The sequence below is a fragment of the Labrus mixtus genome, chromosome 4 (genome assembly GCF_963584025.1).
Source record: "Labrus mixtus chromosome 4, fLabMix1.1, whole genome shotgun sequence".
Taxonomy (NCBI): domain Eukaryota; kingdom Metazoa; phylum Chordata; class Actinopteri; order Labriformes; family Labridae; genus Labrus; species Labrus mixtus.
This window is the reverse complement of record NC_083615.1, coordinates 6,483,902-6,498,221: the sequence shown is the minus strand read 5'-3', so window position 1 is coordinate 6,498,221 and position 14,320 is coordinate 6,483,902. Positions and strand designations below refer to the sequence as shown.

Below are 14,320 nucleotides of genomic sequence, written 5' to 3'. Positions count from 1 at the left end.
CTAGAGGTCGGTGAGAACATGTGGGAAAAGAAAATAACCGGTAATGCAGGCTGGAGTGATGACATAGATATAATGTTCTTTTTTTTCCTTTTGGCCATTTCAGGATGTCCTCTGCACTCCAATTGAGCAATTTCAAACGCACAGCCTGAGTCATAGTTCACAATGTTCTCTATGGCGCACTCCTTAGTAGAGCTGTTTGTGCTTGTGGCTCTCACTCACAGGAAGGGTTGCCAGGTGGAGGTTATGAGATAATTAGGCTCTGTAATTATATTGAACGTAACACGTGAATGTTCCACGGTCCTAAAAGTAGGTAATTAAAATAGTATTGTTGGGCTCTAAGATAATCACGCACTACAGACAGCTTACACTTGAAATTGTTCTTTAAAAATTATAGGTCATTCGTTGTTTATACTGTGCTGAAAGGCTAATTCAAATAAGTCTGTTAGACTTCATTATATGTCAAATTTAAGTTGATCAAAATGTTTTGCTCCTCCAAAATTTAACCCATAAATAACTGCTTTTTATTTAATGGGCATTTTTTTGTTATCACTCGTGCAATTGAAATGACAAAAACACCACCACTCCTTGTTTTAAGACGTAATAATGTGCGCCTCATGCTGCTTTTCCACATAAAAGTTTAATGATCTGGCTAAAGATCTTTAAAACTACATTCACTCCCTTTCTCATATCTAAAAATAATGAATGGGAAGACAGCCTTATGTGGAACTGCAGTACATTATTCTGCAAAGTGAAGGAGGGCAAACGCCCAACAGAGAGACTAAAATTCCAAAAGCATTTTTTTTGAGTCTCCACAACGAGTGAACATTTTAACTTGTGTAGTTTGTACATCGGTGCTGCCGTATCGCAGATTTTTTTTTTTTTGGTTTTATCTGTATCTGAGAAGTAGGCCATGCTAGTGTAAACATCTGGCCGAGTCCGGTGCTCGCTGCCTGTTGAGATCCATGACAGATGGAAAGGGAGCGTATGGCTCAAACACTTCCATCTTTGACTCTACCGGCAGTTGTCTTCCCAAAATAGCCCGCACTCCACGGCCTTATATGTGCAGGCCTGCAGCATGTGCCTGAGGAGGCATCATGTATCTAGGCCACACAATACGGTCCACAGGCTCATTGTTGCTGCTCACCAGCAGGCCTATCACCCCCCTCAGGGACCAGGCCCGTCTTTCTGTTTAGTGTCGGCTCAACATGCATCTCACCGGGCTTAACCACGAATGTCTCCTCCACCTTTTTTCCTTCCTGGACAAAGACAGCCGAAGGAGTTTGTCCTTTACTTGTCATCAGCTGCGTGAAGTCTTCATGGACCCCCGCCTCTGGAATCTACTTCTCTTCAGCTCCCCGTGTGAGCTGAGGAGGGACAACTTTGTGCTGGGGCCCTCGCTGCGCTACCTTACCGTTTGTTGGTACTCCAGCAGAGTCCTGCAGGTGTGCAACATAGAGGACTGGCTGAAGAGCTCGTTTCAGAGGGACATATGCAGCAAACACGAACGCCTGGTCAGCACTTTCCTGGCCCAGGTCCGCCGCATGTGAGTGTTTGTGTGTGGTTCTCACCTGCTTTGTTTTGTATTTTGTAGTGACACCTTGAATTGGCATGTAATGAAACAGAACGCGAAAACATGTGTACTTTGCAGTTCACTTAAATCTGAAGCGGTGTGTGGCTTGACTTGAAGTTATGATTGAATAAATATGTGAGATTAACTCATTTTAACTATTTCTCATCTGATAGAAAAATGTATAAAACGATGATTTGTTACACTACCTCTATCTCAAAGATCAGACCTGCAGTTGAAATGCAACACAGAAGTGTAACTGTTCTTTAAGTCACAGTATCTTGTGCTCCATCGCGGGGGGGGGGGGGGGGGGTCATGACCCCTTTGTTGACAACAGTACAAACCACAACCTCAAATGTGACTGTAGAGCTAAAACCACTCTCACACATCCTGAGTTATCGTGAGCAGCTTCATTTCAGATTGTGAGACTGCAATTTAAGGTCATTTTTGTCCATCCTTGAAGCTGCTTTTCACCAGATGATGCTAAAACGTTGTACTAGAGCCAGTCAGTTCCTGGTCAAACAAAAGAAAAATGTGTAAAATATGTTAGTCGTCTGATGTTGCCTTGAGGATGATCACGTGATTTGCCTTCTTTTTTTTTTTTTTTTTCTTTTTTTTTTCAGGGTCAGTATTCACACCCACCACAAGGAAGTGAGTTGTTTTCATTCGTAGGCACATGGCTTACTGAGGCTGCCATGTTTAGCTGAAGGCAACAGCAAGGGAAAGAAAATCATGAGAAACAGATGGGAGTATCAGGAGCTGGCTGTAGAGACAGAAAAATGTCACATCTGTGGGACATGAGACTGATTCTATTAACTAACATAACTGTGGTCACATATCAAATTATACATATTGAATGATGTGACAGTTGGAATAGATAGGTCACTGAATTGGCTGTTGGCCTCGTGTGCGTGGCTGAATGCATGCAGGAATCAGCCTGGAGAGGCGTAATGAGGTCTCTGGGTAATTTCTTCAAGGCGGCCAGTATATGAGCGTTGATGTGAGCGAGCCCGGGCCGCCGCAGCTGGCTGGGATGAAAGAAGGGAAGAGGGGCTGGGTTGTTGGCTTAGTTCAGGACCCTGTGAGGATTTCCTGTATTGTGACATTTGAGACTCAAGACATGAGAGCTGTAAGCCCAGTCAGAAAAAAAAACTAGAACCACCTACTTCGTCTGGGTCCTGTATCTCTCCGCCCTTTAGGCACACTCTGAGCATACTGATAGTAAAGCCCTCCCAAATTGTCGAAGAGAGAAGAAAGCAAGAAGCGCACGTGACAAGAGTGGGAGGGGACGCTGAGGAGCTGTGGGGGCGATAAAGAGTGATTTTAGCCACAGACCCTCCCAGTCAGCTGCAGAGTGGAGATTTACGCAGGCAGGTGGAGCCTACAATTGGCTCTTTGTTGCTGTCAGAGGAATGAACATGTGCGTCTGTCTCTGCCTGCCTCTTCCTGGAGAAGACTACACTCAAACTCTGACGCCAAGCTCATGTCTGTCTCCCTCTTTTTTCTTTTCTTTTTTTATTATCCTCATGGAAAAAACTATAAAACACAGCATGTCTATGGGCCTCTTCATGGTGTAATGCTCCTCTAATGCCAGATGATGTTGTATCATTCAAATACTTTTGAATGATACAACATGAATTCACATGGCCATCATGCCATGTGTGGGTTGCACAGTGGGTGGCACAAAAAGCTCGTAGGCTTTTATGGTCAAATACTTCATTCCAACATTTGTTATGCGTCGTTTAGATGAAGTGAAGCGGTCTTTCTCCGAAACAGTTGACGCACATCTTGGGTTGCTATTTTCGCTCTAAGTTTTGAACCTTCTTCAGGCTACCAAAGTTAGATGGTTTAAAGAAGCCCTGAAGTCTGAGTTAAAAGGCCCAGCAGCTGAACGTTAAATGTACGTCTCAGTCCCTTTTAGAGTTCACTGGGTAATTTGACCAGACAAAATAACCGTTAGGAAACCGAAACAGGTCATTAGAGAGATGATTACACGTTAGCCGTGCGGTGTTCTGCTTGTGCTCAGCTCAGACCAGACTGCAGGGCCACACTGTTTGTTTCAGTATGAACGTCAAGTCTCAAATCAGAGTTAAAGGATGGAAACACTTTAGACACTTTAAAAGATCGATAGACGGACAGCTTATAATAAACATGTTAACTTCTGTCATGAAGGGTTTTTGTCACAACATCACAAATCATTTACACTTGAGACTTGAGCCAAGGCGTTAGTAAATGGTAAGCCGTCGGGGGAACACTAGCACCAGTAAGGTGCACCAGTTGTGTAAATGTGGATGCTTATTTTCGCTAGCCAAAATCAGGCTTTAATCTGTGCCTGTGGGGAAAAAAACAGCTAATTTCTCAGTGTCTTAAAATACAACGATGCCTTCTTTGAACACAAGGTTGACATACTCTAAAGCACTCTGAATAGGAGCAACAAAACCACGTCATATATGTTATCTAAAAAGTGAATACTGTATTAAATAGGACGTCTCTTTCCAATCAATGGGTGCTGTGGAGTGAAATAAAGAACCTAACAGTAGTATTGTATGTTTATAAAAAGTGGTGGTTGCTTCTCTGGTTACCTCTTTGCCAATGAGACATTGTCTTCAAATGGTTCAATGACGAAAGCCATCAACAACATTTTGCAATCACAGAGGTACGCTAAACCAGTCCCCTTATTATGAGTCAGACTAAACTATTTAATCAGAGTGTCATCATCGGGGGAATTTGTAATGAGGGCAGATGAAGAAAAGGTAAAATGCAGAAAGTTAGATAACACACACACACACACACAAATACACAATGATCCGTGCTAAAAAAGAAAGTCTGGATTATGTAACAAAGGTTTGAAGGAGTTTTATTCTTTTCATGTTTACCTTCACTCACTGCCTTTATGTTCTCTTCCTTCTCTGCTGGGACACTAATAAGAGACTTCTGAATCCTTAAATGCCACTTGCTTTGAGTTCTTATTGCACCGCTCCACTTCCTCTCTTATAGGGGATTGGGGGCGGGGGGTCAATGTCAATACCATGCAATTATATCTGCAGATAAATCCCCCACATAGCCCGTGCATCAAAGCGATGAGCACGTGAATCGACTGCTATTCCTCCTGTTCAGAGGTTACTGGGACAGCACTATTAACACTTGTGTTTGGCTCACATGTGGTAAAGTGGTAAGATTATGTAAGTCTTTATGTAATCTGCATCAGGGAAACGTGAATGACATCCTCAAGCCTCTGCCATCAGTGTGTGTGTGTGTGTGTGCGTGTGTGTGTGTCTGCCAGCTCTGCGCTGACAACCTGCCAGAAGGCTGCAGTGCACTCCTGAAACACGCTGCAAACATACAGCAAACACATGCCTTCCAACGCAACAATTCAAGTTTCCTTTTTTTTCAGATGTGACGTTTAGGAACAGAAAAATGCTTTTTTTTTTTTTGTGTCATGCTATAATTCATCAAACATCCTGTAATTGTTCGGTGAAATAGCGCCATGCTTCTTATATTCACAAAAGCTTTTTATGGAGAGCGGAAACATGAAGGCCCAGAGGGAGCGTGTGTTAAGAGAAGATAGCCTGGTCCAGGTATTAAACGGCCCTGTTAACAGATCATGTTGCTGCCTTTCAGTGGTGTTGCTTACACCTCATTCTATACGATATGTATGATCTCCTCTGTAATCTGAGTCCTAAAGATTATTTAGGTAGAAGCACCCGAGCCAAATAGCATTGCTTACTTAGGGCTAGTCCTTCTCCAAACAAGCTAATCCCCTCAATGCTATAGATTATGTCCTGAGGGGTTGACGAGTGACACAGGACAGGTCCCATACACGTCTGACTCCAACACGTGCCACTGGTTAATGATCGCAACTGTTTGCTATCTGTGCTTCAGGTGTCCCAACCTGCTCTCCCTGTCCCTGTCCGGCTGTGGACACATCACTGACCAGGATGTGATCGCCACGCTGCGGAGCTGCAGGAAGCTGCGCCGCCTCCACCTGGAGAACTGCGTCCGCATCACCGACTCCGGCCTGGAAGGCGTGGCGGCTCACGGCGCGAGTCTGGAGGAGGTTAAGATTGACTTCTGCAGGAACGTCACCCAGGCGGGGCTGCAGGCTGTCAAAAGGAAGAGGCCCGGCATCGAGCTGAGTGCAGAGAGGAGCGCCGGCATGATCCCAGACAGCAAACCTGAGGAGAGGGTGCCGCTCAGGAGGACCCTGCAGAAGGTCCTGCAGTTCTCCTGATGGAAAAAAAATCCTCTCATGTGGGGGACAACGAGGAGGAGCATTCCTGTAACTGCTGGACTTTAAAGATCTTCACCGTGGTGCTATTGTGCTGATTTGTAACCGTGCTTCATGGAAGTGTCTTTACATCCTCTTTTTATACTTTTTTATAAAACACACGTGGTCTTCCTCCTTACTCATACTTACATTGTCAGGCTGTCTCTATTCTAGGCTAAGCTCTTCAGGGACATTTTTTTTTTTTTACATACTTGCAATGAATAAACAGATGGTCTTTCTTTATCTACAGTGATATTAATAACACAACTTTATGATCGCAATCCTGAAGATTTTGGAAAACATTCAAAAACCCGAGAGTCGGACAAGATCATAAGTACCATTATGTTTCAGTGCAAACATGAAGCTGAAGCCAGAGGCCAGTTAGCTTAGCTTAGCTCAAAGACTGGAAACAGGGGGCACAATTTTTTTTATATAACTGTGATAATATGCATGAATGTGTATGGGTGTGTAGGGAATGTTAAATATTTCTCTTTGGAGAGAGCATGTTTTGTTGTTCAGTGTGCTCTGACGATGAGTGCTTTCTTATCTTTGCGACCCAATCAGCTGTTCTAAAGCTCACTAATCAAGATAGTTTTGTAGTTGTTTGTTTTTATCAATACAGAACATGAAGTGATAAGCAAGTCTACTTTTCACAGAAAGTAAAATTGCTAAGAAATAGTCCCCCTTAAATATTGTGCAAATTGTTTTGTAAATATTAAGAAAAAGAGACAAACAGATACAGCCTACAACTGTTTCCATTCTTTCATACTAAGCTATGCTGAGTTCATTCAAATATCGCTCACACCTCTGCCTGAGGACACTTTCACACCTACACTATGCGGAAGAACAAACGGCGCCTGATGACACCCTTTTCTCTGTCTGTGTCAGAGTGAGACATGTCAGAGCTGGAGGTTGGGTTCTCTGAGGGCAAAGTGTGCCTGAGCAGGGACTGGATTCATGTTATATAAGACTGAGAGATGTATGAAAGTAGGTTGATTAGGTGAGTGTGTCTGTCTTTGAAGCCCATGTGACAAGTATACTGCAGGCTGCTGCTGCATGGAGGCAACATCCTGTAACTGCATCGCTGAAGACAGACCATCATTTATGTTTTATATTTATTCTGCAGTTTAACTTTATGAAGCTTTTTTTTTTCTGTGCCACAGATGTGCACTATTCAGACATATTTCTTTTACCAAATGTTGCAGATTTTCCTCTTCCTTTTTTCAGTTTCACTTTTAACATCACAAAAAGTTTTTTATTGACTGTTTTTTTATTTGTATTTTTTTTACTTTTCACAATTTTCCTTTGTTATAGGATGGACATTAAACTTTTTTTAAAATGTGAATGTGAGTCATAATTATAACTCAAAACAATACTGAAAATATAGAAGAGATTTTATTGTCAAATTTATTTATTTGAGCTTTTACAGATTTATTCAATCCATTATTGCAGATTTTCATTGTGAATTGTATTTATGTAGGCTACAGGTGATAGATTGCTCTTAGTGACAATTTATGGTATATTTGAGTATACTGTGATTTGTGATTTGTGAATTTGTATTTTAACGTACATTTTCTGGAGCCTCAGTAAACAGGTTTGGGCGCTTGGTAACACGATGCAGAAAGAGCTGATGGTTAGTGTGGTTTACATGATTTGAGCCACAGGATCCTTTTTAAAACCTCCATTAGGACCATTAGAACTTTAACCTCCATCTGGCCTCAAATGTACAAGAAGTTATTTCCCAGTGAGACCAAAGATTTTCATACTGACTTGGTACGAGTCAGGACACATTTAAATTAAGTATTTTTATTTTATTTAACCAGATAAGAAACTCGTTTAGATTAAAAATCTCTTTTTCAAGAGTGTCCTGGCCATGACAAACAGCAGCGATATGAACTGAGTTTCACACAGACAACGAGCAGCTAAACATACAAATACAAGAAAATACATCATTAGAAATGAAAAGACACAAATCCCTTTATCAGTGAGATCATCTACAGCCTGACGTGTCCGCCTCCAGGTCATTTAATCTTCTTAAAAGCATCCAACGAGAGAAGCTCGTTAAGTTTCAGCTCTTTTTGTAACTCGTTCCAAGTTGAGGGAGCAGCAAACTTAAACGCCTTTTCCCCAGTTCAGTTCTGACTTTTGGAACAAACAGCAAGAAAACTCTTCTGACTGATGAAGGTATGAAGGCAGTAGACCTAAGATAGACTTGTAGATGAGAATACTCCAGTGTGTAAGTCATCCAACACGTTCATACAACAAACAGTGATGAGGGAGGGAATTAAAAGTACGTGATGAACGTCAGAGCTCCACACAGTGTCCAGAGCATGTCAGCTTTGTGACGAGGCATGCATGTATAAAACCCGTATTATCACATTGTTTGATTTTCTCTGTGGACACTTGATATCCCTATAATCCTAACAGCATGTACCAGGCTTACTGAACCTACAATACAGCACATTATAGTGACAAAAGAAAGGCCCAAGGGAGGGTGAGGACAGTACAGCGTGTACGGTTTTAATATACAGTAATGTATTGTTTTCCAACAACGAACAAACCTGATAAACAAACTCCGCTATTTCACAGAGAGACAGAGGCTCATTGTTAAGAGACAGACGACACATGCTATACTGTTTACTGTAAAGAAATAAGCCTAAATGGGAAAGTCTTGACAAGATGGGATTTATGTTTTCCAGGTGGGGGGACTCCTCAGGCACATTCGTTTGCCTGCAGCACTCAAACACAGTAACAGGACTGCAGACATGTAACAGCATGTCTAGATCAAAGCTTCGCTTTTCTGCTCGTCGCCGCCACAGGCAGGGTTTTTTTTTTTTTTTGTTAAAGGGAAACCTTGAAAGACCTGTTGCCCAAATGCATGTCCTTGAAAACACTGTTTTTTTTGCTGCAAAGCTAAGGCAGCTGAAGCCTTTTTTGTACCTCACAAATGCCAAATATGTGACTCGTCATCAATACAGCCCCTTCAAGCAATTTGAATGACTAAATATGTAATACAGTGGCGTCCAGCCTTCACTCCAGCGGAATCCAGAGAGGAAAAAATAAAGAGTTGTCCTTGTACAACAGGGGAGTTTGTGCTGGAAAGGAATAACTACAATGTTGGATGACCTCCTATTATACTGTGAGAAAGAAACAACTCGGCCCTTTTTGTGTGATTTGAAAACGGCAATCACACATGAAATAAGCTTCAAATACACTGAATCAACTTTATATGTAAAATTAACTAAACACAATCAGGTAGGTTGAAAGAAAAGTGCAGCTCATGTTTAAGTGTAGCGGTCGGTGCATTTAGCCTTCCTAAGTACAGCACATGAGACAGCCTGTACGATGTGAGTCATCAAAGATCGGATGTGGACGCATGCTGCTTTCTCCAGCATTGACTGTAAAGGGGCTCAAACACATTAAAGCCACTCTGCCGGAGGTGAAGCCCACTGAGTTTGAAGGGTGGAGGGTGGGGGGGCAAACGATGCCTTCAAACAGACCACACTTTGCAATTATATCCCTCCTTTACGAGAACAGTGGAGCACTAAGCCAACAGATTTCTGGCTTAGATATCAGTCAAGATAAAAGGTTTTATCTTTATTAACCTCTTCAGAGGACACGTTAGGAGAGAAATTCTTCTTCTTCTTTTATTTTTTTTAGGATATCACATAGTCAGGGTTTTTTTCAGGCTGCATGGTGGTGCAGTGGTTGGTGCTGTTGCCTCACAGCGAGGAGGTCCATGGTATGAATCCGCGTCGACAGGGCCTCTCTGTGTGAACTTTGCATGTTCTCCCTGTGCATGTGTGGGTTCCCTCCGAGCGCTATGGCTTCCTCCAACAGTCCAAAGACATTAAAGACGTGCTCAACTCTACGTGTACTCCAAATTGGTGACTCCATATTGCCTGTAGGTGTGAATGTGAGTGTGGCTGGTTGTCTGTCTCTATATGTCAGCCCTGTGATTGACTGGTAAACAGTCCAGGGTGTACCCCGCCTCTCGCCCAATGACAGCTGGACTCGGTATCAGCCCCTTGCAACCCCAACGGGAAAAAGCAGGATATGGACATGGTCAGTTTTCTCATTTTAATTTTTTATATGTAACTAATTCTAAGTCATTGCATCCAGTTGCCTGCGAATGTGCTTTCAATGTCTTAGCCAAATCTTTGATTGAAGAGGTATTAAGACTGTTTCCTTAAATAAAAGTGACAAATTTAACCTGCAAAGGTACGGCATTACAAAAGCTATGAGTACAAAATGTGACTTAATAACAATGTAAATCTTGTCAAAGTATCATAGCGCGAGAATAGCAATTATTAGATTATTTTAAGCTGATGGAATTAAACAACATTTTCATACTCTAGCTGCTGAGATAAGAGCTGCTATGAACTCTTCTGTAGGATTTGTTCTTGAAGCACTTTGTATGTTTTCTTTGGACAATCTTCTTTATCTAGTTATTTGTCAGATCAGTACTCACTGGCACACTGCCAGACACGTGAACTAAATGAACAAGATTGTAATTCTGTGTAGCTGACAGAACACACTGGTGGTAAATGGGTTCAGTTATTTTCCATTAGAACAACAAATTTCATTTGAAAATGTCTGCAGAGGAAAACAGCTGACTCTGATTTTAATTAGCCGCTCTGCGATCCACAAGTGGCCTCATGTGGAGAGAGGAGAGTCTATGATGTGAAAGATGAGGCTTTTCATGTAGTTTATAAGACAAGTTACATTTTTATTCTATTTCTAGAAGACATAGTCTTTATTTTAAGAATTCATTTGTAAGTTTAATTTGTTTTTAAAGGTTTAATGGCGAATAGCAGCAGGATACAAAAATAATTTAATTCATAAAAAGAAAATCTGAAAAATGAACATAAATTACAGACTAGAAACATTTTTCTATTTGTTTTTTTTAAATCCTGTCAACCAAAAGCCAGTTTGTTTAAGATCTTCATTTGAAATCTTCCCCCAAATGAGTTTGAAGAAAAATTGTTTAAAATGAATTCTAAACTGTTGGAAATGATCCTGTTCAGTAAGTGTGGCTTCCAACAGCTTCACAACATCGACATCTTCGTCATTACAAGTCCACTGTTTGTTTCTACAAGAACTTCTAACTTTGTACCACTGAAGAACTGTGCAGCTCATGACATTTACTCTTTTGAAAGAACAGAAAAACATGAAGTGATAAGCAAGTCTACATTTCACAGAAAGTAAGATTGCTAAGAAATATTCCCCCTTAAATATTGCGCAAATTGTTTTTTAAATATCAAGAAAATGAGACAAACAGAAACCTGTTTCCAGTCTTTTATGCTAAGCTATGCTAAGTTGATTCAAATATCGCTCACACTTCTGCCAGAGGACACAATCACACTAAACTGAGGCATAATAAATTATTTAAAAATGTTCTGTCTGTCATTCGCAAAATCTACAGCCTACATCACCCATAATGCATCTCAACCACCAACAGCTAGTTCAGAGAACCTGCTCTGGTATGCTACTAGCTGCTTATGGGGCCTTGAGATACCAGCCTCAGGCAGCATTAATGAGAAGCGAGCTACAAAAGATCAGTTTGTCCCCAATTTCTGCATAACCAATGCCTCTCTTTTTCTATTTTGTCTTTTATTGTGAAACTTGTAGTCTTCAATTACAATCGATGCAACCTAACAGACTTCATACAGCTCTTTCTGGAACAGTAGCAGCAGTCATCCCAGGCCTGTAAACAGGGGGTTGGTTTTAAACGTCTCCCACTAAGTCAATGGTTCCAATTATCAAAAAATCTCAGACATTTTTTTTTTTTTTTTTACAACCGTCAATTTAAAGAAATACGACTGCATGTCACACTGCAACCCAAACAATGCTGTCTTTCAGGTCTTAGTCATTAACATAAGCCATTAGCAGAGCAGATTCTCCAATAATGTATAGAAGATGCTCTGAGGATGACAGCAGGAAGACAATCCAGCGTGTTATTAAGAATTCATACTGTGCGGCTGTCTTTGTAGAGCTAGTAGACCTTTCCCCCCCTGTGTGAAATATGAGTCAATAAAGACAGGATGCTGGTGCTAACAGAGGGAGGGGCACACTCATGCTATTGGGGTAACAAGGGAGGTAGCTATTTGAGCCCTGAAACCTGAAAATCAGCAGTTTCCTGACAGCCTTATAAGGTCAGACTTGGGAGGCATTTTCAGTGTCCACCCACTGATAACTCACCCGTGGAGGGGGAGGAGAGGGTGTCGAGGGTTCAGCAGAGGAGAGGAAGGAAAAGGAGAAGTAGGAGTACGCTTCTTTGAGTCTTCTTTGTTTTGTTTTTTAAGTGCGTCACAGATCGGCCAGACTCTGGGAGGGGTTATGTTGACCCCCGTATCTTTCACAACAGAGGACACCTGAGCCACCTATCACATGTGATTCACCTAGTCCTCTGTGGCTAATCAGTAACCGTGCTACATTTTTACAACCCAGACCTTTATGTTTTTACAGTCTGTGTTATAGGCTGTAACCTAAGACTGTACGCTGGGGATGAGTGCAGTCTAGACAGTAAAAGCGGTTGTTGTCTTCCATTGTGTGAGACAGGACACAAATATGTTGCAAATGTCCTAGACCCTAAACATTTATGGAATGGCACTAATATAACTTGAGCCCATCAGATAGCAAAGTCAGGTGTAATTGAAATGTGACAATGTTGCAATATCAATATTAAATTGCAGCTACGGCATCATGAGATATGACGCGCAAAGACGTGCAACCCCAAGGTTCCCAAAGATATACTTATTTTATTGCTATATGCATTAAAGAACAACGTTTCAAGCCCGACCAGGCTCCACATCAGGTGCTTGGGCACTGGGTGCTCTTCAATGCATATAGCAAATAAATAAGTCAATCTTTGGGAGCCACAGTGTTGTGAGTCTTTGTACATCATATCAAGTGGGTTTTTTTTTATGACTTAGCACCTGAATAAGCGATGTGCGTGTGTTTGCTGCCTTTTTCTTGCATCAAATCTTGCTCAAACAGCAACATTCCTCATCATTTGGACATTTGGAATTCCTCTGTAGGCACAGCGAGGAACAGAATTAGCATGAAGGCAACGATGACAAGCGTGGAGGACAGTGAACGACGTGTTTCAAGGATCAAGGTAATTCCAAACAGGAGTGGGACTTCGACCATCCTAGACAAAACAAGGAGCTTGTGCTTAAAGGAGAGGCTTCTTCTGTCACATCTTCTTGGTGTGGGTTTGAAAAATGTTGCTGCCAAATAGTCGACCAAATTAAAAATCAATGAGAAGTCTTGGATGTACAAAATGTAATGGGTCAAACTCAGTTTAATTCCAGAGTTGCTCTTATCCGTGTGCCGCACAGGCCAAGACTTAACCTTAATGAAGGTGGCCTTCTGGGTAATGTATGCATGTGACTACCTAAGTCAGCAGAAAGTGTCCAAATCAGCTCATGTTTCCCTAAAGCAGTGAGAGAGGCTGTGTGTTGTGTTCATTACTCTGAGTTAATAAAGCACCTGTTATAGGCGCCGTTGCCATGGCATCCAACAACTGCCAGTCTGTTTGTTATCAAGGTAGCAGCCCAAGGTAACCAGTGTTTCCCCCATATATGATCCAGAGGACTACAGCTGGAAAGAAACATTGTGCTGAGAAATAAAATAAAAAAATAAAAAATCATCCTCCTTCCTAGTTCTTCCAACTCATTAAGAATCATTTTAGTGTTTTCATTAGCATTGTGGCTCACCTTATCTGTACACTAACAACATTAGTCTTTATAAAGTCTACTATAACAGTTTTATATTTCAGTGTTAACAATTTAATAATGACATTCTTTTTTTTAAATCATTCCCACTTTGATAAAAGTTCATGTGGGTGATACTTGTTGTTGCTTTTTCACTTTTACTTTTTATGTTGAAGTTTTGAATTCAGAACTTTGACTTTTAACAAAGGATTTAGTTATTGCCATTTCTATTTTGGTTGAAAAAAAAAACATTGACATCTATCAGGTAAAGAAGTGTTTGGCACCAAAATCTTATCTGAAAAAAACCAGACATATGAAGTGACGATTGTAAACGTCTCTGAACCTGAGACATCTGTGTTCAGAACTGATGAGAATTCTGGCCCTTAAGTGTCATTTTAGATTACACGTTGCTGCCTGAGCTTGTTGCATCTGTGTGTGTGTGTGTGTGTGTATATCAATGCTCGTCTGTGCTATCTTGCACCTGCTCCTTTAGGTGTGATTCTGTCCTCGGGGGCCCAGTCTGCAGATGGAGACCCCACTTTGATGATGTGGTGCAGCTTTGAAGCCCCTCTCTTGTCCTGGGATAATTTATTCTTCATGTTTCCTGCTGGAGTAACTCAAAGGATGCTTGCCTGAGGCCTCGGTCCTGAGGTGGATCTCTGGAGTCTCTGTCTCATGTAGCAGAGGCCACGGATTAGAATTACTGAGAGGGATGCAGTCTTTCATTTCTCTGTTTATACATTAATAATCCACTGTGTAATGATTCCA

General features: G+C 41.5%; 1 protein-coding gene across 1 annotated transcript; it reads left to right on the top strand.

The window, feature by feature from the left end:
* The first annotated feature begins 970 nt into the window (after positions 1-970).
* fbxl22 (F-box and leucine-rich repeat protein 22) lies at positions 971-6,147 on the top strand. The gene is made up of 2 exons (XM_061035412.1): positions 971-1,543; positions 5,450-6,147. The coding sequence occupies exons 1-2, from the start codon at positions 1,206-1,208 to the stop codon at positions 5,796-5,798; spliced, it is 687 nt and encodes a 228-aa protein (XP_060891395.1). The 5' UTR covers positions 971-1,205; the 3' UTR covers positions 5,799-6,147.
* Positions 6,148-14,320: the final 8,173 nt, after the last annotated feature.